We start from the raw sequence: 23,692 nt of genomic DNA, 5'->3' as shown, positions 1-23,692 counted from the left end.
TAATATTCCAATTTACACAAAGATTATTGTGTTATGCTTTGCTGTAATAGCTTACTGGGAGAATGGTTATGGAGGTGAATGGATTAGCTGTTGCCTTGAGGTTAGTTTCAGAATGAATCTAATTATGCAAAGGAGTGTGTGTTTAAAAAAACCTCATTGAAATACAGGGATGACAAAGATTATTTAAATTCATAGAAACAATAATTTCACTGACTGTACATACTCATGGTGTAGGGGCTAGCATTGCTGCCTCGGGATCATAGGGTCGCGGGTTCAATTCTCGGCCAGGTTGGGGATTCTTTTTCTGCCCGAGGATTGGGCATTTGTGTTGTCCTCATCATTTCATCATCACTTGTGACAGTGGCTAGACTGGATTGTGAATAAATTAGACCGTGTATAAACAGGGAATCTGTATGGACCCTGAAGACCGTGCAGTTAAGTGCCCCACAAACAAATCATCATCATCATCATCATCACTATACATACTGATGAGGTAACACTAAAAATAACAACATTTTGTGAATTCTAATTCCAACCTGCTTAATAACTGTGAGAAGACAAAATCACATTAATGTCTTCCATTCCCAGGGAAGATTAGCCTACAAAATCGCATCAATGTTAAGATCACTGGAGATATCACAAAAGCCTGGATTACAAAGGATGATAAAGAAATTGACCACGGTATAGTTTTGTGAACCCTTCTGGTATTCAAAGACAGTTCCATTTTTGACTTTGGCTGTCATACAATCAATGTCACGTACACCACACGGCCAGCGGCTTCAGCGATGTGCCAGTTTCAAGTGGTGCCCCTATCATCGTAATTTTTCGCTGTCATCTTCTGTGGGTGTATACAAATGTGCATCTGTCATTTGAGTGTGTAACCACTGTTGTAACAGACTTGTCCGAGAACAAAGTTGCATATTCGTCACCAACTTAACCCTTTCGTGGGCTGTGGGGGATATACTTCCCACTAAATATTTTTCTTTACGGCGTTTAAGGGAATATGTGTTACAGTATGCTCCTGGCTGCGAGTGGCAGTAGGATGCACTGGCTGCAGTTTCTATTTGTTATGAAATATAGCCTTCAGTACTGTGGGAAGTCTATACCCCACCAAACAAGATTATTGGGAAGCATGGTTACCATCAAAGTAGTTTCCGGAAGGGGCTTATTAAGTATACTTACCACAAAATTAATCTGTCTTTTGTGGTATTTGGGAAGCATACTTACCACCAACTTAGGGGTATCCCAAAGCTTTTGGGAATATGTCTTACCACCTCTGTCTATGCCTGACATCTTGTGGTAGTACACTGCACCAGGTGTATGAAAACTGCTTCAACAATAATGAATAATAGTGTAATCAATAATAGTGTAAATGGTTCATGCACTATGGGCATTGAGGTTTCTAGTGATGGTACCACAAATGCAGAAGAAGAGCCATCGGCAGTAGAGGAATGGTAAGATAACACAACTGTTTTTAACTTGCTTGACGTTGACACACAACAAGAACCAACTGTCAACCACTCAATGACAAAACACAGCATTGAGATGCCAGAGCATGTACCCCAATACTTTTATCCCTCAAGTAAAAAAATTCAAAACAGAAATTGGTAAAGCCCTACTTCTACTGGATAATGCGCCAAGTTATCCCTCAGTGGAACTAAGAGAGAAAATAGAATGTTTACAGTAAAGTTTTGGTATCCTAATGTGACACCTTTGCTACCATCAGTGGATCAAAGCATTACTGAAGCATTTAAATGACTTTATAGAAAAGAACTTTTATGTATATTGTTATCTGCTGATGACGTAGAATCCATTTTGTCATTTTTCAAGCAAATTAATTTAAAAGAGTATTGTTACATGGTTATACAGGGTGTTACAAAAAGGTACGTCCAAACATTCAGGAAACATTCCTCACACACAAATAAAGAAAAGATGTTATGTGGACATGTGTCCGGAAACGCTTAATTTCCATGTTAGAGCTCATTTTAGTTTCGTCAGTATGTACTGTACTTCCTAGATTCTGATGATCAAATTGTAAATTTTCACAATCAACATGTGTGGGCTGACAAGAATCCGCACGCAATTGTGCAATCACATCATCGACACAGATTTTCTGTGAACGTTTGGGCAGACATTGTTGGTAATGTCTTGATTGGGCCCCATGTTCTTCCACCTACGCTCAATGGAGCACGTTATCATGATTTCATATGGGATACTCTACCTGTGCTGCTAGAACATGTGCCTTTACAAGTACGACACAACATGTGGTTCGTGCACGATGGAGCTCCTGCACATTTCAGTTGAAGTGTTCGTATGCTTCTCAACAACAGATTCGGTGACCGATGGATTGGTAGAGGCGGACCAATTCCATGGCCTCCACACTCTCCTGACCTCAACCCTCTTATGGGGACATTTGAAAGCTCTTGTCTACGCAACCCCGGTACCAAATGTAGAGACTCTTCGTGCTCGTATTGTGGACGGCTGTGGTACAATACGCCATTCTCCAGCGCTGCATCAGCGCATCAGGGATTCCATGCGATGGAGGGTGGATGCATGTATCCTCGCTAACGGAGGACATTTTGAACATTTCCTGTAACAAAGTGTTTGAAGTCATGCTGGTATGTTCTGTTGCTGTGTGTTTCCATTCCATGATTAATGTGATTTGAAGAGAAGTAATAAAATGGGCTCTAACATGGAAAGTAAGCGTTTCCAGACACATGTCCACATAACATATTTTCTTTCTTTGTGTGTGAGGAATGTTTCCTGAAAGTTTGGCCGTACCTTTTTGTAACACCCTGCAGATGAATGGAATTTGATTGAAAGAAAGACTTTGAACAAAACTTAGAACAGAATACTGTAACAGGAGCATGAAAATTCAATAACCAATACGTATGATTCAGTTTTGGAGGATATAAATGACAAACATAGAAATATGCCAGGAATCTGATGCCGATGATATGAAAGAGTGGCTCACTTGTGAGAGTAATGATCAAGTTGTTTTAGATCATGTCAGATAATGATACTGTTGTAAATATATTGCATGTGAATTAACAGCAGCAAATGCATGCAGACGAAAAAGAAGAAAATATAGATGCAGAAAATGATGCAGGACCATATCATGCGGAAGCATTTCAAGTCCTGGAAACAGCTTCAAATGGTCGAAAAACGAACAGTGTGTGACACCGTCACTTTACTGAAATTAAAATGAATTCGTGATGCAGCAGCAATAAAAAGAGAAAAAACTATCTACATCAAGTGACAATTATCAATTATTTTAAAGAAAATAAAATTACAGCAACTGTCCTATGTGAGTTTTGTTAAGTATTTCACGAGTATGATTATAGTATTTTAGTAATTTTAAGAAAATATGAACATACATATGAAAATGTGTCTAATCTCTTAATAAACACTAATTTTTTTATTTTAATAAGTTTAATTTGTTAACCCCAGAAAGATAACCATATGACAATATAACCAAAAGATAACCATATGTGGATGACATAGGTTAACTTTCTGGACTTGATAATATGAAAATCGCTTTTCATTAAACATTCAGCTATCCGGATTTTCAATTATCCGCTTGACTTACAATTACAATGAGTCTGGTTAGTCTTGTTACCTATGTACCAGAAAGAAAGAAAGAATAATGGATGTAGTCATGGAAATGAAAATATAAATGCATGCTAAAAGAGAGTGGGATAATACATTCAACAAACAGACAGAATTACTTAACATAAGGGATTTATAGAATATCAACAAAGGACTTCATGATACAGAGTGGTACAAGTGTAGCAAATAACTGCCCAGAAAGTCTACAATTAAGTGTGTGTTTTTATATGACACTAACAGCTTTGTCACACTTGTGAAAGTTTTAAATTTGAGTGCTGAAAAAGCTCATGTAGAGCAATTTACTGCATGATATAGTATGGGTTCTTGTTTTTACATGTAAGTAAGCATAACAGTAATGTTATTTTGAATTGTTGACAAGTTGGGATATTGTTCTTGTGCAAGTCTACAATAGCACTGGTCGTATTTTAAATGACAGAAACACATCTGTATTCACTCACACAATGAGACAGTGCAAAATTACAATATTAGGAGTAGTATGTGAAAACAGTACATTACTGAAATCAGACAGTCACATGATATACAGGGTGGTAAGCAACAGTCTGAAACACATGTAAGGGTATTACAGGGTAGGTTGCACTGAGATATAATTGTTCAGGGTAGGTTGCGCTGAGATATAATTGTTAAGAAAAAAATTCGGTTTCTTGTGTCATTTCTGAGTTAATTAGCATAAAAGTTAGCCATTCAGGATGTCATGCACGCAAATTCAAGTGGCTGGCCAGATACAATTCGTGTCGGTTGTACTCAGAGCATAGATAATAGTGCCCAAGACAGCTCAACCTTTGGCTTGGGTTCAGTCCCCAATACCGCCCCGTATCCCATTTTTGTATCACTCTCTTGTTCGGTTTTAGGAAACCAAAGTACACATTTGGGCACATTTACATTGATAAACTGCAATCCATCTTACAGTGCGTGGTGGAGGGTATCCTGTACAACTACTATTCATTTACTTTCCTGCTCCACTTGCTAACAGACTGAGGGAAATATGAGTGACTGTATGCCTCTGAATGAGCCCTAACTGCTCATATCTTATCTTCGTGGTCCTTATGTGCAATATATGTTCATGACAACAGAATCATTCTGACAGTTCTCTAAATTTTCTCATTAGTGTTCCTCAAAAAGAATGGTCTTCCCTCCAGTGATTCACATTTGTGTTCCTGAAGTATCTCCGAAACACTTTCGTGTTGTTTGAACCTACCAGCTTCAAACCTATCAGCCCACCTCTGAATTGCTTTGATGTTTTCCTTTAATCGGACCTGATATGGATCCCCAGTACTCGAGCAGTACTCAAGAATAGGTTGGACTAGTGATCTGCATGTGGTCTCCTTTATGATGAAACACACTTTCCTAGAATTCTCCCAATTAACTGAAGACAATTATTCACCTTTCCCACCACAATCCTCATATGCTCATTCCATTTCATATTGCTTTGCAGTGTTATGCCCAAATATTTAAATGATGTGACTATATGTCAAGCAGAACAATACTAACGCTGCATCCAAACATTGCGGGTTTGTCTTTCCAACTCATCCACATTAGCTTACATTTTTCTACACTTAGAGCTAGCTGCCTTTCATCACACCAACAAGAAATTTTGTCTAAGTCATCTTGTATTCTCCTACAGTCACTCAACTTCAACACCTAACAGTACACTGCAGTATCATAAGCAAACAATCGCAAATTGCTGCCCGCCTGTCTGCCAAATCATTTATGTATACTGAGAATAACAGTGATCCTATCACACTTCGCTGGGGCTCCCCTGATGATACCATTGTCTCTGATGAGCATTCACTGACGTGAATAACATACTGGGTTCTATAATTTAAGAAGTCTTCAAGCCACTCGCACATCTGCATATATGTGAACCTATTCCGTATGCTTGTCCCTTTTTTAAAGTCTGCAATGGGACACCATGTCAAATGTTTTCCAGAAATCTATAAATCTGTCTCTTACAAGCCACTTGAATTTGTGTGCACAATTGCTTGTTTGGCTAACTTCCATGTTAATTAACTTCAAAACAGCACAGTGTATAGAATTTTTTTCTGAACAGTTATTTTGCAGCACAATCTACACTGCAACACCCTTCCTAGCTTTTCAGACTATTTCTGACCTCCCAGTATAAGGGGTAGTCAAATGAAAATGAGAAATCTGGAAAAAAGTAAATAAACTGTTCATTATTTCAAACATAACCACCAGAACTGTTAACACATTTATCCCACTGTGAGACAAGACAGTCAATGCCTTCATGGAAAAATGTTTACAGTTGCCTGCAGAACCTTGATTGTACTTAGGTGTGTACCTCTTCATCCGAAGCAAACTGACAGCCACGAGTGTCTTTCTTCAGGGCTCCAAAAATTTGGAAACTGCACTGGGAGCTATCGGTACTGTATGGAGCATGTGTAAGGAAGTCCTAAAGAAACCTATGCAGCATACTTGAAAACAACCTTAGCTACATAAGGTCCCACTCACTTTTCAAGTACACTGCAGAAATTTTGCTGGGAAGCTCTTACACATTCTTCATACAGTCCGAGTTTCTCCCATATGATTTCCATATTTTTGGAACCCTGAAGTAAGACATTTGTGTCCATCAATTTGCTTTGGGCAAAGACATGCCTGCCTGGGTACAATCATGGTTCCGTTGGCAGTGACACATAATTTTGCATGAAGGCACTGACCATCTCGTCTCACAGTGGGATAAATGTATTAACAATAATGGTGATTATTTTTGAAATAATGCACAGTTTACTGAATTTTTGTTCTACGTGTCTTGTTTTTATTTGACTGCCACTGACAGTGGCTGTATAACAGCCAAGGTAGAAGTAGAAATGTCTCGTAATAAATTTGTGGTTGTGGTATCCAATAAAAGATGACCAGATACATACAGGGTGTACATACAGTCTGGGAACACTTTCAATTATTTATTGCACAAGAATCAAACACTATACAGATATCATACATATGTAATTCTGAAGAGAAACCCTGGAAGTTCTTTTTCATGTATACCACCACAGCGTAGTTCGGTAATTTGCTGATAGTCAGCACTAATGGCAAACATGGCAAGTTCAGGTATGGAGCAAGCTTCCTGTGTGTTGGAGTCTGACAAAAACAAGTGTGCTACAGCTGTTCAACAGGTGTTTAGAAACAAGTACGGTAAGAAGCCACCAACAAGGAAGGCCATTTACCACTGGCACAACAAATTCGTTATGATGGGTTGCTTGTGCCCGGCAAAGAGAAGCGGACATCTCTGTGTGAGCGAAGTGAATTCTTCTTCGCCGAGAGCACTGTCACTGGATATTCCTACCTTGCCATATTACAGCAATGGCTGATGCCTCAATGCAGGACCCTCCATTCATCTTTCAGCAGGATGGGGCTCCACCCCATTTTCATCGTGAAATTCGTGGGTACCTGAACATGGAGCTGCCGCATCGATGGATCGGCCGTGCTACAGAATGGGGCAGCTGTTTCGTGAAATGGCCTCCCCGATCACCAAATCTCACTCCGTGCGACTTTTTTCTGTGGGGACACATTAAAGATCTGGCGTGTGTACCGCCTCTACCACGTGACATAGCAGAGCTCCAGGAGAGAATACGGGACGAGACTGCCGTAGTCGACGATGCCATGCCGGGACGGGTATGGCAAGAATTCGATTACTGTATTGACATTTGCTGTGTCACTCGTGGTTCACATATCAAATGTTTGAAAATAACTTTCAGAGTTTCTCTTCAAAATGCAATATGTATGACATCTGTACAACGTATAGTTCTTGTGCAATAAATAATTGAAAGTGTTTCTGGACTTTATGTACACTCTGCATTTGAAATCCTCTACTTTCAAATGTGAGTCCAGAGTCCTAAACATTGCACCATCATACTCAATTGTGTCTGCAATATATTAGATTTGTATCTCCTCAAGTAGGTATCGAAGCTCTTTTCACAGAAGTGTCTTTTCTGTTTCAATTACCAAAGTGTCATACGAGAGTCAGCGCCCTATCAAATTACTTTTGTATTCATGCTTGCTTGTAATGAGTAGTTGTTTGTGTGTACCAATTCACCACAATTGCATGTTTTCTGACAGTATCAAGTTATGGAAGTGAGATTATGAGGAACACTCAATCTTACAAAATGTTGGAATGCCGTAACATCATTAAACAACCAACAATGATGGTTGAGTTTGTTACTTAATGAAAAAATCCAAATTCGCAGTGAATGTTCTTGAAAAAGATGTTTGGTGTATTCTCTACATCTGTGAGAACTGAAAGAACAGGAAAAGGGCTGTCCAAACATTTGGAAATTACAACATTATATTTTTTCCTGGAGAAAACACATACAAACAAACACATCAAACAATATTTATGATACACAGCTCCTCTTTGTTTAACCTTTGTGTCTTGTCTTCTTTCAAGTGACAACAGGGCTGACTTTTTCACAGTTGAAACCACCTTAATTGGGGGAAAAAAAAAAAAAAAAAAAAAAAAAAAAAAAAAAAAAAATAATTTTCATCAATTTATCTACGCACAGTGTAGGACTTTTTTTGTCTAGGTATTGCAAAACCTAAGTAACTTTTTGCTGTAACATATTTGGTCTCTCTTACTCAAATTCATATAGTGCTGAACTCTACATTCAGCATGATCAATTGATCACTGATAGTATTGAGCCAATTGCAATCTGGTTGGCTTATGATAGGTGCCCAGCACAGAGTTCACTTACAGAATATTGTTGCTTATGTTAAGCCTCCTATTACCAGAATTTTTTTGTCTCACTGAGTACCACTGGGATCATGCGGATCCCAATTAATTTATGCATAATATATTGGAACTATTTTAATGAACTACAAAAGATACTAACATAAAAAAGGACATTACAGAGGTTCAGTGCAACAGTAATGACTATATTTTCATAAATATTATGCTGAAGAAACAAAAACAAATTTATATTGGGTTCATATTGATCCCAGCAGTACTCAGAGGAAAAGAAGAAGAAGAAACAATTTTAATGTGTTGTAAACATAAAATTGAATGTCATTGAATACAACTGACACAGAGCGGGGAGCCATATACTTTGAAAAAAATATGTAGCTTTCAAAACAAGAGAGATGATTTTTTATCTACATCCACATCTATACTCTGCAGACCACCATGAAGTGCATGACAGAGTGTACACCCTACTGTATCAGTTATTAAGGTTTATTCCTATTCCATTCATAAATGGAGCACAGGAAGAATTATATGTTTGAATGCCTCTGGTCAGTGCTGTAATTATTCTAATCTTGTACTACGATTCCTATGTGAGTGATATGTGGAGGTTCTAGTATATTCCTAGAGTGATCATCTAAAGCTGATTCTTGAAACGTTGTTTATAGACTTTCTCAGAACAGTTTACGCCTAACACACTGCCAAAGTCCTCAATCCAGTCATAAATTTCACTTGATACCCCACATAATTGTACTTTTGATAGTAAGCGTAAGTGTGGCATTGAGTCAAATGCTTTTTGGAAATAAAGACATACTGCATCTACCTGACTGTCTTGATCCAAAGCTTTTAGTCAGTCTAGTGAAAAAAGTGCAAGTTGGGTTTCATATGATCAATGGTTTTGGAATTCATGCTGGTTGGCATAGAGGTGGTCATACTCTTCAAGATACCTCGTTATGTTTAACCTCAGACGGTGTTCCAAGATTGTACAACAAACTGATGTCAAGGATATTAGACAGCCCTGGATCTTTGTTCAATTTTACCGATCTTTGTTCAATTTTACCAATGTCAGTAATACTTATTTCATTCATCTTTTCAATGATACGAGGATTAAACTGGGGAGTACTCTTGGATTTTCCTTTGTAAAAGAACATTTGAAAATGGGGTTAAGCATTTCAACTGTTGCTTTGCTTTTCGTAATTTCAGTTCGTCTTATTCACTGGGAAGGGTGCGGGGCAAAGTCAGGACATGCGGGGACCAAGCAGCAATCGGTATTGTAATTGTAAACTGTCGAAGCTGCATTGGTAAAGTAATGGAACTTCAAGTGCTGGTAGAAAGCACCGAAGCTGAAATCGTTATAGGTATAGAAAGCTGGCTGAAGCCAAAGATAAATTCTGCCGAAAATTTTACAAAGGCACAGACGGTGTTTAGAAAGGATAGATTGCATGCAACCAGTGGTGGCGTGTTCGTCGCTGTTAATAGTAGTTTATCCTGTAGTGAAGTAGAAGTGGATAGTTCCTGTGAATTATTATGGGTGGAGGTTACACTCAACAACCGAGCTAGGTTAATAATTGGCTCCTTTTACCAAGCTCCCGACTCAGCAGCATTAGTGGCAGAACAACTGAGAGAAAATTTGGAATACATTTCACATAAATTTTCTCAGCACGTTATAGTCTTAGGTGGAGATTTCAATTTACCAGATATAGACTGGGACACTCAGATGTTTAGGACCGGTGGTAGGAACAGAGCATCGAGTGACATTATACTGAGTGCACTATCCGAAAATTACCTCAAGCAATTAAACAGAGAACCGACTCGTGGAGATAACATCCTGGACCTACTGATAACAAACAGACCCGAACTTTTCGACTCTGTATGCGCAGAACAGGGAATCAGTGATCATAAGGCCGTTGCAGCATCCCTGAATATGGAAGATAATAGGAATATAAAAAAAGGGAGGAAGGTTTATCTGTTTAGCAAGAGTAATAGAAGGCAGATTTCAGACTACCTAACAGATCAAAATGAAAATTTCTGTTCCGACACTGACAATGTTGAGTGTTTATGGAAAAAGTTCAAGGCAATCATAAAATGCGTTTTAGACAAGTACGTGCCGAGTAAAACTGTGAGGGACGGGAAAAACCCACCGTGGTACAACGACAAAGTTAGGAAACTACTGCGAAAGCAAAGAGAGCTTCACTCCAAGTTTAAACGCAGCCAGTACCTCTCAGACAAACAGAAGCTAAACGATATCAAAGTTAGCGTAAGGAGGGCTATGCGTGCGTATTTTCAATAAAGAGTGGGGTTCGTAATTATATGTTCTAGGTTGTTTCCAGAGAAGGCATTTAGTAGCGTTTCACAGGATGTCTTATAACGAACACCACTAACAAAACTGTAATTTCCACTATGATTGTTAGATGGTTAAAGTCTCTGCGAATGATTACAGTACGATTGGGGAACTTACAGGCAACTGAACTGAGGTATTCTCTAAAGTTTTCACATGCATCAGGAAACGAGACTGGCAGGTGACAGAAGGATCCAATTGTCATTTTACAGACATCACTGATACTGAGTCTTGCCCAAACAATTTCACATGCAGTTTCAATTTTTATATTGGGGTGATTTGAGATTCTTGTCTACTGTGACAAATACACCACCTTCAATTCCCATTTGCCTAGCCTTTTGATATACATTTAAATTTTCCTCAAAAATCTCACTGCTATCAATTTCAGGTTTCAACCAGCTTCCTGTACATAGTATTATGTGAGCTTCACTGTTTTTCAAGTGCACTACAAACTCTGGCACTTTGTTGTGAATGCTTCGGCTGTTAACCATTAGGATTTTAATACTGCCACATATGAAAGGCATTTCTTTCTTTCTTACACTGACAATTCTGGGTTTGCTACAGCTATCGATACATGGATTAGATGGAGAGTCGCTGAATCTATAAAACCCCTGTGTGCACCCCACACACAGTCAGCTACCTGAGTAGCAGTCTCCGACATGTAGCGCACAATTGACCTTTTTAGGGTGACCCAACAGTTCTCAACCCTATGAAGCAAGTCCAGGAACTCACAGTCTAGCTTCTCACAGAACCTTCGAAGACTCTGGTTCCGTCCTTCCACTCAACTCAGAACCAAAGAGCCACAAATAGTTCTGGAGACAATGCTAAAAATTGCGAGCTTCATTGAAACTCCATGCACAAGGCTGGTCTTCTCAACTTTCTCTGCCAGTTGCTGGAATGATTTACGTATGACAGGCATAATTTGTTCCAATATGTGCCACAGTCTACAGCTGGTTGCACACTGTTCCCTCAATGAATGCTGGAACAGCCTCTTCCAACATGTTGAAAGAGGCCCCCAAGCATACACACTGAGTGCACCTGGTGTCCTTTCCTGTCCCTTGCTACCATTTCCCCGCCATTCGCCATACATCTGACCCGGCAACAATTTAAAGAAAAAAAATAGTTATGGAGGTTAAGGAAACGAGAGTGAGATATGGATGACTAGAGATTTAGGTCAAGGGCATTGCAATAATGCAAGGTATTTTGGCAGTTCCCACCTACACTGTTCAGACGAGAGAGGATCCAAATCAACCAGCTTGGTTGTATTTGTGGTTGTGTGTGTGTGTGACAGTTGTACTTTCACTCAAAAAAAGAGTGGCAGCCTGAAAACTAGTCAAGTCACTGTAACAGGTGTCAATCAAGTAGAGGTGAGTAACTGCCTTTCTTCATCTTTATTTTCCTCTTCCCATCCTGGAATTTCCATTACTGAAATATATTTACATAAAATCCAGATGAAATTTATCAAATCAAAAATATAAAGATGTGTTCAAATTCAGGAGCAGACAGTACTGGAGAGCAGTAGCAGTAGAGCCCTTTCCTGTATGGAGTAGAAGGAGTTGTCATTCAGAAATTCTTTTAATTTCTTCTTAAATACTTGTTGGTTATCTGTCAGACTTTTGATACTTTTTGTAAGTGACCAGAGACTTTAGTGGCAGTATAATTCACCCCTTTCTGTGCCAAAGTTAGATTTAATCTTGAATAGTGAAGATCATTCTTTCTCCTAGTATTGTAGTTATGCACACTGCTATTACTTTTGAAATGAGTTTGGTTGTTAATACCAAATTTCATAAGAGAGTATATATACTGAGAAGCTACTGTGAATATCCCTAGATCCTTAAATAAATGTCCGCAGGATGATCTTGGGTGGACTCCAGCTATTATTCTGATTACACGCTTTTGTGCAATAAATACTTTATTCCTCAGTGATGAATTACCCCAAAATATGATGCCATATGCAAGCGAAAGGCTATTTACAATTTGTACAGAAACCAGATGGCAGTTATAAGAGTCAAGTGACATGAAAGGGAAGCAGTTGTTGGGAAGGGAGTAAGACAGGGTTGTAGCCTCTCCCTGATGTTATTCAATCTGTATATTGAGCAAGCAGTAAAGGAAACAAAAGAAAAATTCGGAGTAGGTATTAAAATCCATGGAGAAGAAATAAAAACTTTGAGGTTTGCCGATGACATTGTAATTCTGTCAGATACAGCAAAGGACTTGGAAGAGCAGTTGAACGGAATGGATAGAGTCTTGAAAGGATGATATAAGATGAACATCAACAAAAACAAAACGAGGATAATGGAATGTAGTCAAATTAAGTCGGGTGATGCTGAGGGAATTAGATTAGGAAATGAGACACTTAAAGTAGTAAAGGAGTTTTGCTATTTGGGGAGCAAAATAACTGATGATGGTCGAAGTAGAGAGGATATAAAATGTAGACTGGCAATGGCAAGGAAAGTGTTTCTGAAGAAGAGAAATTTGTTAACATCGAGTATATACTTAAGTGTCAAGAAGTCATTTCTGAAAGTATTTGTATGGAGTGTAGCCATGTATGGAAGTGAAACATGGATGATAAATAGTTTGGACAAGAAGAGAATAGAAGCTTTCGAAATGTGGTGCTACAGAAGAATGCTGAAGATTAGATGGGTAGATCACATAACTAATGAGGAAGTATTGAACAGGATTGGGGAGAAGAGAAGTTTGTGGCACAACTTGACCAAAAGAAGGGATCGGTTGGTAGGACATGTTCTGAGGCATCAAGGGATCACCAATTTAGTATTGGAGGACAGCGTGGAGGGTAAAAATCGTAGAGGGAGACCAAGGGATGAATACACTAAGCAGATTCAGAAGGATGTAGGTTGCAGTAGGTACTGGGAGATGAAGAAGTTTGCACGGGATAGAGTAGCATGGAGAGCTGCATCAAACCAGTCTCAGGACTGAAGACCACAACAACAACAACATGCAAGCAATGAGTGAAAATAGGTGTAGTAAGCTAATTTACTAAGATATTTATCACCAAAATTTGCAATGACCCTTACTGTATAAGTAGCTGAACTCAAACAATTCAGCAGATCATCAATGTGTTTCTTCCAATTTAATCTCTCATCAATGGACACACCTAAAAATTTTGAATATTCTACTTTAGCTATATGCTTCTGATTAAGGTCTATATTTATTAATGGCATCATACCATTTACTATATGGAACTGTATGTACTGTGTCTTATCAAAATTCAGTGAGAGTCCGTTTACAAGGAACCACTTAGTAATTTTCTGAAAGACATTATTGACAATTTCATCAGTTAATTCTTGTTTGTCAGGTGTGATCACTATACTTGTATCATCAGCAAAGATAACTAACTTTGCCTCTTCATGAATATAGAATGGCAAGTCATTAATATATATTAACAACAACAAAGGGCCCAAGACTGACCCTTGTGGAACCCCATTCTTGATAGTTCCACAGTTTGAGGAATGTGCTGATCTTTGCATATTATGAGAACTGCTTATTTCAACTTTCTGCAATCTTCCAGTTAGGTACGAATTAAACCATTTGTCCACTGTCCCACTCATGCCACAATACTTGAGCTTGTCTAGCAGAATTTCATGATTTACACAATCAAAAGCCTTTGAGAGATCACAAAAAATCCCAATGGGTGGTGTTCGGTTATTCAGATCATTCAAAATTTGATTGGTGAAAGCATATATGGCATTTTCTGTTGAAAAACCTTTCTGGAAACCAAACTGACATTTTGTTAGTAATTCATTTTTACAGATATGTGAAGCTACTCTTGAATACATTACTTTCTCAAAAATTTTGGATAAAGCTGTTACAAGGGAGATTGGACGGTAATTGTTGACATCAGATCTAACCCCTTTTTATGCAAAGGTACAACAATAGCAAATTTCAGTCTATCAGGGAAAATGCCCTGTTCCAAAGAGCTATTACACAGGTGGCTGAGAATCTTACTTATCTGTTGAGAACAAGCTTTTAGTATTTTGCTGGAAATGCCATCATTTCCATGTGTAGGGAGGTGGTCTCAACAGTGATGAGAAGGGATTCAGGAGGAATGGTGGAGAATAGGTAAAGGAAGTGGTTAGTGTTTAGTATCTTTGAGGTGGGAGGCCTGGTTTTGGACAACGGTAATAAGAGCAGAAATTCTTTCATTGCAAGCACAATAACCAGCTACAATGAGGTGTCCAGGATTGTTGGGTTTGTGGACTTTGTGCAGAAAGTTGGTGTGTGGGATGGTGCTGTGCTCAGGAGGGAAATAGATTCCAGTAAGTGGTTCTGGGAGGGTCCTATGGATTTCAATAGGGTTTGAAGGTTATCGTGGACTTCTGGGATGGACTCACTATGCCAGAGCTTGTAGGTGGAGGAATTAGACACTTGGTAGAGGTCTTCTGCCAGGTAATCACTGTGACTTGCCATGACAGTGGTAGAGCCTTTGTCTACAGGGGGTTTATTAGATAAAAATCTGTTTTAAGTTTGTGTATGGCCGTTTTCTTCTGCTGAAAGGTTAGTGTTCTTAGGTGGGGACCTGGGAAAGAATGGTGAGACCAAGTCAGAGGTAAGGGATTCCTGGAAGATAAGCAAGGGGTGGTAGGGGTGGTAAGGTAGGAGAGGGTGAGGGTCACATTTGGATAGTAGTATGATTGGGAGAGGCAATGTTCAGTATTGGGATAGGTTGACTTGGTAGGAGGGACTGAGGGCAAAGAAGAGTTTCCAATGAAGGAACAGTGAGGAGAGTAGGCCTTTTACAAGTCCAGCATGGTTAATCTCTGGTGTTATGCTGCAAGTGAGGCCTTTTGGACAGGACTGAAACTTCTGTAGGACTGAGGTTTTTGGTGGAAAGATTAACAACAGTGTTTTAGGTTTGTTTGGGTTCTGAATTTTGAGCTGTGGGAAAGGAATTTTGGAGGGTGTGGTAAATTAAAAAGATCAGCTTGGCAGGGTCTGGGTGCTATGAGGGTTTGACAAGTGGAACTTTCCTATAAAGTGTTGAGACTTTAACACAGCTGTTCTTCTCCCTTAAGCAATCACAGACATGGAGACGCAATGACATGCAAAATATATTAAAGTGTTATAATAAACACATATTTAATTTGACTCTGTGCGTTACATTTTTTAATCTGTAACTAATATTTAATATTCGTGTATTTATTTTTGTTTCGTATCATGCACACGAACAACACAACATTCTGGAGACAGTATTTTAAAAGTAATAGGCATATATGCTGAGCCAGCCACCATTGCAATTTAAATGACTGTTGCAATTGCAAGAAAATCTGGTTTTCCAGTATTGTAGACCTCTACATTCATTGTACTCAAATTACACAAAAACTTTGTATTCTTTTCAATTGTTAAGAACTAGAAAAACTGAAAGGAGAATATTGTCACATATTTTGAGTTAAAATTTGTTCAGTGCGCATTAGGAACTCATCAGAGAACACATGAAGTTTATTTATATGTGATCTATGAGCGCTGTCAATAACTCCAGTTAAAACAGTGAACATACACAGAAAGAAAATATTCACTGGTTAATACTTACAGCCTTATTTACTGAAAAGAAAAACCATTTCTGGGGAGTTAATGCCATTATTTGCATTTTGAAGTTTTTATAATTAAAGAAGTATTGAAAGAAAATAAAAAGAAAACTATTTAGTGCTGGAAGCTATTATGACTCTTAAGAGTAACTCTGAGCTGATGTGATGATGGATTTAACATGTAAAAGAGAATATCCATGGTTTTATTCAAGTATCACAAGAGACTAAATATTGTAATACTGTATAATTCAGTCTTCATTTTTTGTCACAAAACAGAAAGAACCTGCAGTTTACCAAAGGAAAACAACAATTATGAGGCTGATTAATAATAAAGAAATTACATTGAATACTGTGTTTTATGATGAAGAGGAACATACAACCTATCACTATTCAGAGTGTGATCACGTAATTAAAGATATCCTCAGACAATTGAAAATTAATCAAAGTTTTGGGCGTAAGACCTGAAATATTACTGTATCTCATTGCTACCTATCAGAACCCCTCGGAAAGCATTAAAGATAAACACCAGTCCTAATTGTCCAATTGTAAAGTGACCTGTTTCCAAATTACATACAAAAGTAACCACTATTTCAGTATACATATAATTCGAAAACGATGCTTTGCTTAAACCATACGCGTAAAAGCCACCGTGTGCATTTTGAATGTGCCAAAAGCATTTAACATTGTTCTTATGTGAGAAACACAATATAAATGTAAAATTAATACTGTAACTAATCGAAAGAAATAGAGCACATGGTCAGGAGGTACCAGTAAACCTATCAGTACAAAATTACTACAGCAAATTAAATAGAACATATAAATAAAGCATGTTAATTGAATCTCTGATATATGTTAGCACTAAAATCCAGGCACTAGTTGATTTGTTATAAACAAATTTAGAAATGTAATTGTTACCTGTAACATAATTGGTCAGAAAATGTTATATTAACTCGTAACTAAGTTGAAAATAGGTTCATCTTGTTCAGCACTGAGATTGTAAATTTTTAGCAATGTGTAGCTCATATTCGGTTTAACTTTTAATTGTGATTTTACATAAAATTGTAATTTTCATTGTAGGTAATTGTTAACAAAAGTATAAATAGAGGTCACACAGGCACCTTGGGGCTCTCGTTTTTTGGCTAGGGTTGCGAGCAAATGTATTGTAGGTTCACTCGTTTGTTGATTGTTGTGAACTCTGTGTCGTTTGATGTCAACTTTGGGTACATGTGATGTAACCGGTACAGTTCACCAGGCTCGGACACCAGAGTCCTGGAAATATATTGGTATTAAAACTGCACTGTATTTTGGAATTTATTTGGGAGTCTTCCACAATCCTTTTCATAGGCTGCACAGCAACGAGATATGAATCCAGGGATTTTACAAAACCCAGAGAACTAAACAACTCTAAATGTTGGTAGAATTGATGTGAAAACAACAGCGCATCGACTGGGCATTCCACTCAAAACATTTGCAACACGGAGGTGGAAAAATATAAACATCTCAGAACACAAGTGTCACTGATAGCCTGTGATTTCAGTTTCCATAGTAAAATTTCATGAGCAAAGTATTTTCAAATGGTGGAGTAAATGAAAACTGGTATCAAATTAAATCTGGTATATACAAAGCAGCAAAAAAGATAGTTGGAAAAATTAAACCCAAAAACAAGAGGAAATGGATTACAGCATATGTTATTGAGCTTTAATTGAGAGTGTCTATCTGCAACTCAGCATCTCCGTTACATGGTGAGTAGCGACTTTCCTTCTCATAAAATAATATATCTGCTCTTTTCACCAGGCAAATGACACAAAATAAGGAACACTGTATGCAAATACAATATACTATTGGAAAACTGGATGTGGCTTCCGGGGGTAGGGGGGGGGGGGGGGACAAGTACACATTCATAATAAACAGAGCCGACTTCTATTTAATAGCTGTAATTACAAACAAAAAGGTTACAAACATACCATCTCTGTCTGATCCAGGAGAAATGTCAAGTCTATATCGCTTGAAGTCCTTCTTTACATAAACTGCAGGTAGCTGAGATTCAGACATTATTGTTTGTTCATACAGAAAACCAAGAGAGTGATCTATATAAACATCATTTTCATCTTGTGGTGGAGTTGGTGGACACCACATCTGAAAATGTATCACAGCCTTTAGACATACAACATGGAAAATATCAGTCCATTACAACTTAATCTACTGGAAAAAAAGTCCGTCGAATAACAAGACAATAGACCAAATACTGAATATAAATTCAAAAATTTCGAAATCATAAATTGTGTATATATCGGGATCTAGAAGCATGCACTTTTGAACTAATACAGCATAATTCTTGATGTTGTTACACTGTACAGGTCACTACTGGGTAGCTGGGGAGAGTTTTGAAGCCTTACTGTAGTATCTGAAAGACAAAAGGAAGATATTATTGATTGGTGGTTTTTCTATAAAGCTCTTTTAAAGGAATCTGACAGGAACAATGATCTATAGATGTTATAGGCCATTTACAATATAGTATCAGTCATAAATTCCCTTATGGGAGTTGCTGAAGATGCTAGTAACCTGGTCAACTATGTATTCATATAGCAAGCATAAGGTAAACAAGCAGATGCCTATCTTGAGGTAAATGGGTTGTCAGATGACATTGTGTTTCTTTCAGACTATGATGATACTACAGCCCCTTTCCCAGCTGCCGCATACAACCACTCACTCGATGGAAGATCTATACCAAAAAAAATGAAAAGTTGCACAGGTTACACCAATACAAAGGAAAGGAAATAGGAGTAATCCGATGAATTACAGACTTATTTCACTGATGTTGATTTGCGGTAGTATTTTGGAACATATATTGTGTTTGAACATTATGAGAGCAAATGGCTATTGACACACTGTCAACACAGATTCAACTGTCTCTTTATTCGTATGATGCAACAACTGCTATCAACAGGGGATCTCAGATTGATTCCACTATTTCTATATTTCCGTAAGTCTTTTGACATCATTCCTCACAAGAGACTTCTAATCAAATTGTGTGTTTATGGGGTACCATTTCAGTTGGGGGAACTGGACTCGTGTTTTCCTCTCATTAAGGTCACAGTATGTAGTAACTGACGGAAAATCATAGAGTAAAACAGAAGTGACATCTGGCATTTCCCAAGGAAGTGTTATATGTCCTCTGCTGTTCCTAATCTACCGGTATATACATCAACAAAAATAATAAATTTTTGAAAATATAATGTAGCTGTATATAAAAAAAATCTACTCACCACTTGGCAGGAGAACACACATATAAAAGGTATTAAATATGCAAGCCTTAGGCTCTTTCTTCAGGCAGAAGGGCTGAAGGGGAAAGAAGAGGGGTGAAGGAAATGAAATTTTGAAGTTTAGGAAAAGGGGTAGAATTTGGAAAAGTCACCCAGAATTCATGGTCAGGGGAGACTTACTTTCCTTCTCATCCCATCCAATAAGTCTCTCCTGAACCTGGGTTTTGGGTGACTTTTCCGAATTCTACCCCTTTTCCTAAACCTCGCCAGCCCTTTGAGGCACTAGCTCAGAAATCTAGCAAACACTAATACCTTTTTATAAGAGTGTTCTCCTGCCACTGCTTAGTGGATAGGTTTTTTTATCTATCCAGTTACATTACAATTTACACATATGATTTAGGAGATAATCTGAGCAGCCTTCTTAGATTTTTTTCAGATGATGCCATAATGTACCATCTAATGCAGGCGTCAGGAGATCAAACCAATTGCAAAATGACTTGGACACTTCTCTGTATGGTGCGAAAAGTATCAGTTGTCTCTGAATAAGGAGAAGTGTGAAGTCATCCACATGGATACGAAAAGAAATCCATTAATGTTTTGTTACACAATAAATCACACAAATCTGAAGGGTGTCAATTCAACCAAATATTCAGTAATTACAATTACAAACAACTTAAATTGGAACAGTCATATAGATAATGTTGTGGGGAACGCAAACTAAAGACTGAATTTTATTGGCAGAAGACACAAAAGCTGTAACAAATCCACTATTGCCTACACTAGCCTTATCCATCCTCTGCTTGCCTTGTGGTATGGGGACCTTACATCAAAAAAGTCCCTAGAAGGGCAACCTGTTTTGTATTCATGAAATAGGAGAGAGAGTGTCGTGGATATGAAAAGCAAATTGGAGAGGCAATCATTAAAACAAAGTCATCGTTTGTTGCACAGGGATCTTTTCACAAAATTTCAGTCACCAACTTGTTCCTCTGAATGCAAAAATATTTTTGTCACTAAACTACACACGGAGGAATGATCACTGTAATGAAATAAGAGAAATCAGAGCGCATACAAAAAAGATTTTAGTGTTCATTTTTTCCATACACTGTTAGAGAGTGGAACGGTGAAATAGTTTGAAGATGGCCCAAAGAACCCTCTGCTAGGAACTTTAGTGTGACCTGCAGAGTAGATGTCCATTACACATTTTTACGGTATGTCAGGGAGCTGCGAACAGTGGGTAATGGTTAATTGTTTTAAACCTCTGAATAATGTTGGAAGATGAAAAACAGAAAAACCTAAATATCGGTCTTTCTTAAATCCCCATTCATCTCGATGACCACATACAAATGCGGCACAACGTGATAGGGAATTTTTAAAGCAATAACCCTGAATAAAATACCCATTTGACTGAAGATATTCCATACTAGATAATGGGAAGTATACGAGAGCTTGCTAAAAGATTTTGAGTCACTTACAACAGCACACAAAAGCTCTTCATTTGTGAAGTATATTTTTCTGATTGATTGGATTCCTTTGCACTAACAGTACATAAATGCTGGGTAAATCATTTCAAGGACTGGAAAATAGCAAGGGCACACCTTCTGCTTCAGGGGGTTCTTCGCAAGGTACTAAGTTCTGCATATAGGAAACAAATTTCGTTCCAATTTTATGAAATTATAGCAACAAAACCACCACTCTTGAAACTGTTATGAAACTTGAATTTCATTATTTTTAATGTTCATTTTTTATTATTTTTAATGCTCATTTTTTAAATAACATAATTTTCAGCAGTCATATTTTTTAGCTAGAATAATATATTTGGTAAGACAGACTCCAGCCAACAAGTGTTAATTCTTTGCAAAGTTCAATGTTTAATAGATTTGTCACTTATTTAAATAACTGAATCTTAATTAGGTATACACATGTCAATAAAAATGGAAATATATTCCTTCTGTATTTTTAAGCAATATATTAAGGAAAACAACCTTGCTAATGTGCACAAAATTATCAAATAATAAGAAAAACAGTAAAACAGGTAAAACAAAGTCACAGAAACACTCATTTGGATTCCCCTTAAATTTTAAGAAACCAATTTGGGCACAGAAAGCAACTCCCATTAACACTAAACAGACCTGACGGTTTGCAAGATCTTCAAGTGCTTGCAAGAACGGACCTGTAACAATTTAATGTTCCAAATTTGAAATGTGCAGAAAACAGTCGAAGACTGTGAGACATTAAAAAGCTTATTGCCACATTTCATTACATAAACATTGCCAACTCTTTGTCTACTTGTTGTTCATTGCCAAAAAGCAACATCCTTCCTCGGAACAACCAAGAATTTGTTGTAACCTAATTTAGAATTGACAATAATTTTTAAGAATTTTCTTCATAGTTTTAGTTTCATATCGACAATTTTATGTAACAAAATTGAAATTCAAAATGTTCACCACATAATCCAAAAATGATTACATCCAATGCAAGGAAGTTACAATCGCTACTTACCATTAACTGTTCTTTCAGCTGTGTGGAACCCATGACCTGTAATGATTACAAAAGACATAAGAGGAAAAAATTAAAAAAATATAATCATCTTTCAAAAAGTAGTAAACTTTTGATTTAAGTACAAGTATCTACCATTGGATACACATTCACCATTTTTAGGAGAGAGGCTCCTGAGGTTAAACAAAGTTTATGTTAAAACTAATTTCTGAGAGAGAACTTTCACTAGTGATCTAAAAACCTCTGTTACTGCCATGAGCCTCCCTGATTTCAGTGTAACATGTTTTTTCTTCCCACAAAATATGAAAGTTGTATGTGACAACACTAAGCAGATCCTTCTGATCTTGGGGTCTGAATGACCTGTCTTTGTTTTTCAATTTTGCCCCAAATCTATTCCTCTCTCACTGTTGAGGAAGGAATTATCAGTTACAAGAGCTACGATAGTGTATCTACTTTTTTGGTGTCAGTTGGCAGTACGACATTTACTCCTGATGGTAAGTATACTGGCCAACAAGTCTGTCTAATTGTTAAGTGTTAACAATGATTGTTAACTGAGTGTATGTTTTTGATAGCAAGAGTAGAAATATTAAAAAAGAAATTGTGACTCTAGTGATAAGATACTTTCCTCAAAATATGGGTTGTCTAAAGACTAGCAGTGAAGGTGTTCACAATATACCCACTACATGTTAAGTCAGATGATCGACAATCAAGTCTTGGAGAAAAATTGAAGGATTCATGGAATCATGTTTTTGTGGAACATAACAACATTCTGATAATGTTCTGATCTGCATCCCTCATAGATATTGAATCATATTTTTCTACATTCTGAAGGTTACTCCATAATTAATCTGTTTCTACCATTTCCAAAATTAAAAAAAAAATTAAAAATAAATATTTCTTATGGGCATAATAGTAAGCAAAATCAACAAGGAATCAACTAGCTTAAAACAAGTTGCTACATAAAAATCAATTTATATTGTTTCCTTTCTATGGTCAAGTCTCATATAAACTCACTAAACTTCTCAAAAAAACATTACATATAAATCTCAACTTCACTATTAAGTCTTTTTATGCATGATATTAATATAATACAAAACTTATACCATAACAGTGGCATACATAAAATTGACTATTCTGATTGCACAGCCAGCTACATTGGACAAGCAAGAAGAAACTTTAAAACACACTACAAAGAACACATGGAACTAGAAAGAATGAACTTATGAAATAACTCCACTTTTGCATCTCAGTTCATACAAGAGAAACACAGTGCACAATATAGAAAACAAACTAATACTACTTCATAAAATGAATGAAGGATATTTTATGAACATTTTTGGAAAAGAAATAGAAATTATGCCTAGCTAAAAAATTCAAAAGAAAACATGCTCATTGAGCAATAAACACTTATAAGCTCAGTTTCCTGAACATCTGCTGCCTCATTATTGATAATTTCTTTAAAGCTACTCCACAAATTTGTAATTGTATCCAGATGGAATCTAGATGTTTATAAATATGCTCTGTAAGTAGTCCATGATGCATCAAAGTTATGCTATCATCCATCCTATGCTAAAATCCAAGCTATACCAACAACCTCTGCAGTTTCCTGTATTTCAGCTTTTGCAGACTAGGAATGTAAATGTGCACTTGACTTGGCTGCCCCATCCATTGCAACTATGTTGGACCTTTATTAGAAAGCTGTTTTTAGCCTCTTTCTTATAGAATGTGCAAATTC

At 37.3% G+C, this 23,692-nt stretch overlaps 1 protein-coding gene across 3 annotated transcripts in view; it reads right to left on the bottom strand.

Annotated features, from left to right (window-relative positions):
* LOC126182312 (helicase domino) overlaps nucleotides 1-23,692 on the bottom strand; it is a 425,840-nt gene that overhangs the window by 149,974 nt on the left and 252,174 nt on the right. For all 3 annotated transcript variants that reach the window (XM_049924839.1, XM_049924841.1, XM_049924840.1), the window contains 2 exons: nucleotides 21,961-21,996; nucleotides 18,163-18,334 (listed from right to left, as the gene is read on the bottom strand). In XM_049924839.1, coding sequence (XP_049780796.1) covers nucleotides 18,163-18,334; nucleotides 21,961-21,996 — 208 coding nt within the window. The remainder of the gene's footprint in view (nucleotides 1-18,162; nucleotides 18,335-21,960; nucleotides 21,997-23,692) is intronic.

The sequence above is a fragment of the Schistocerca cancellata genome, chromosome 1, assembly GCF_023864275.1.
Source record: "Schistocerca cancellata isolate TAMUIC-IGC-003103 chromosome 1, iqSchCanc2.1, whole genome shotgun sequence".
Classification (NCBI taxonomy): Eukaryota; Metazoa; Arthropoda; class Insecta; order Orthoptera; family Acrididae; genus Schistocerca; species Schistocerca cancellata.
The sequence above is the reverse complement of the archived record's forward strand: the minus strand, read 5'-3'. Positions and strand labels throughout refer to the sequence as shown.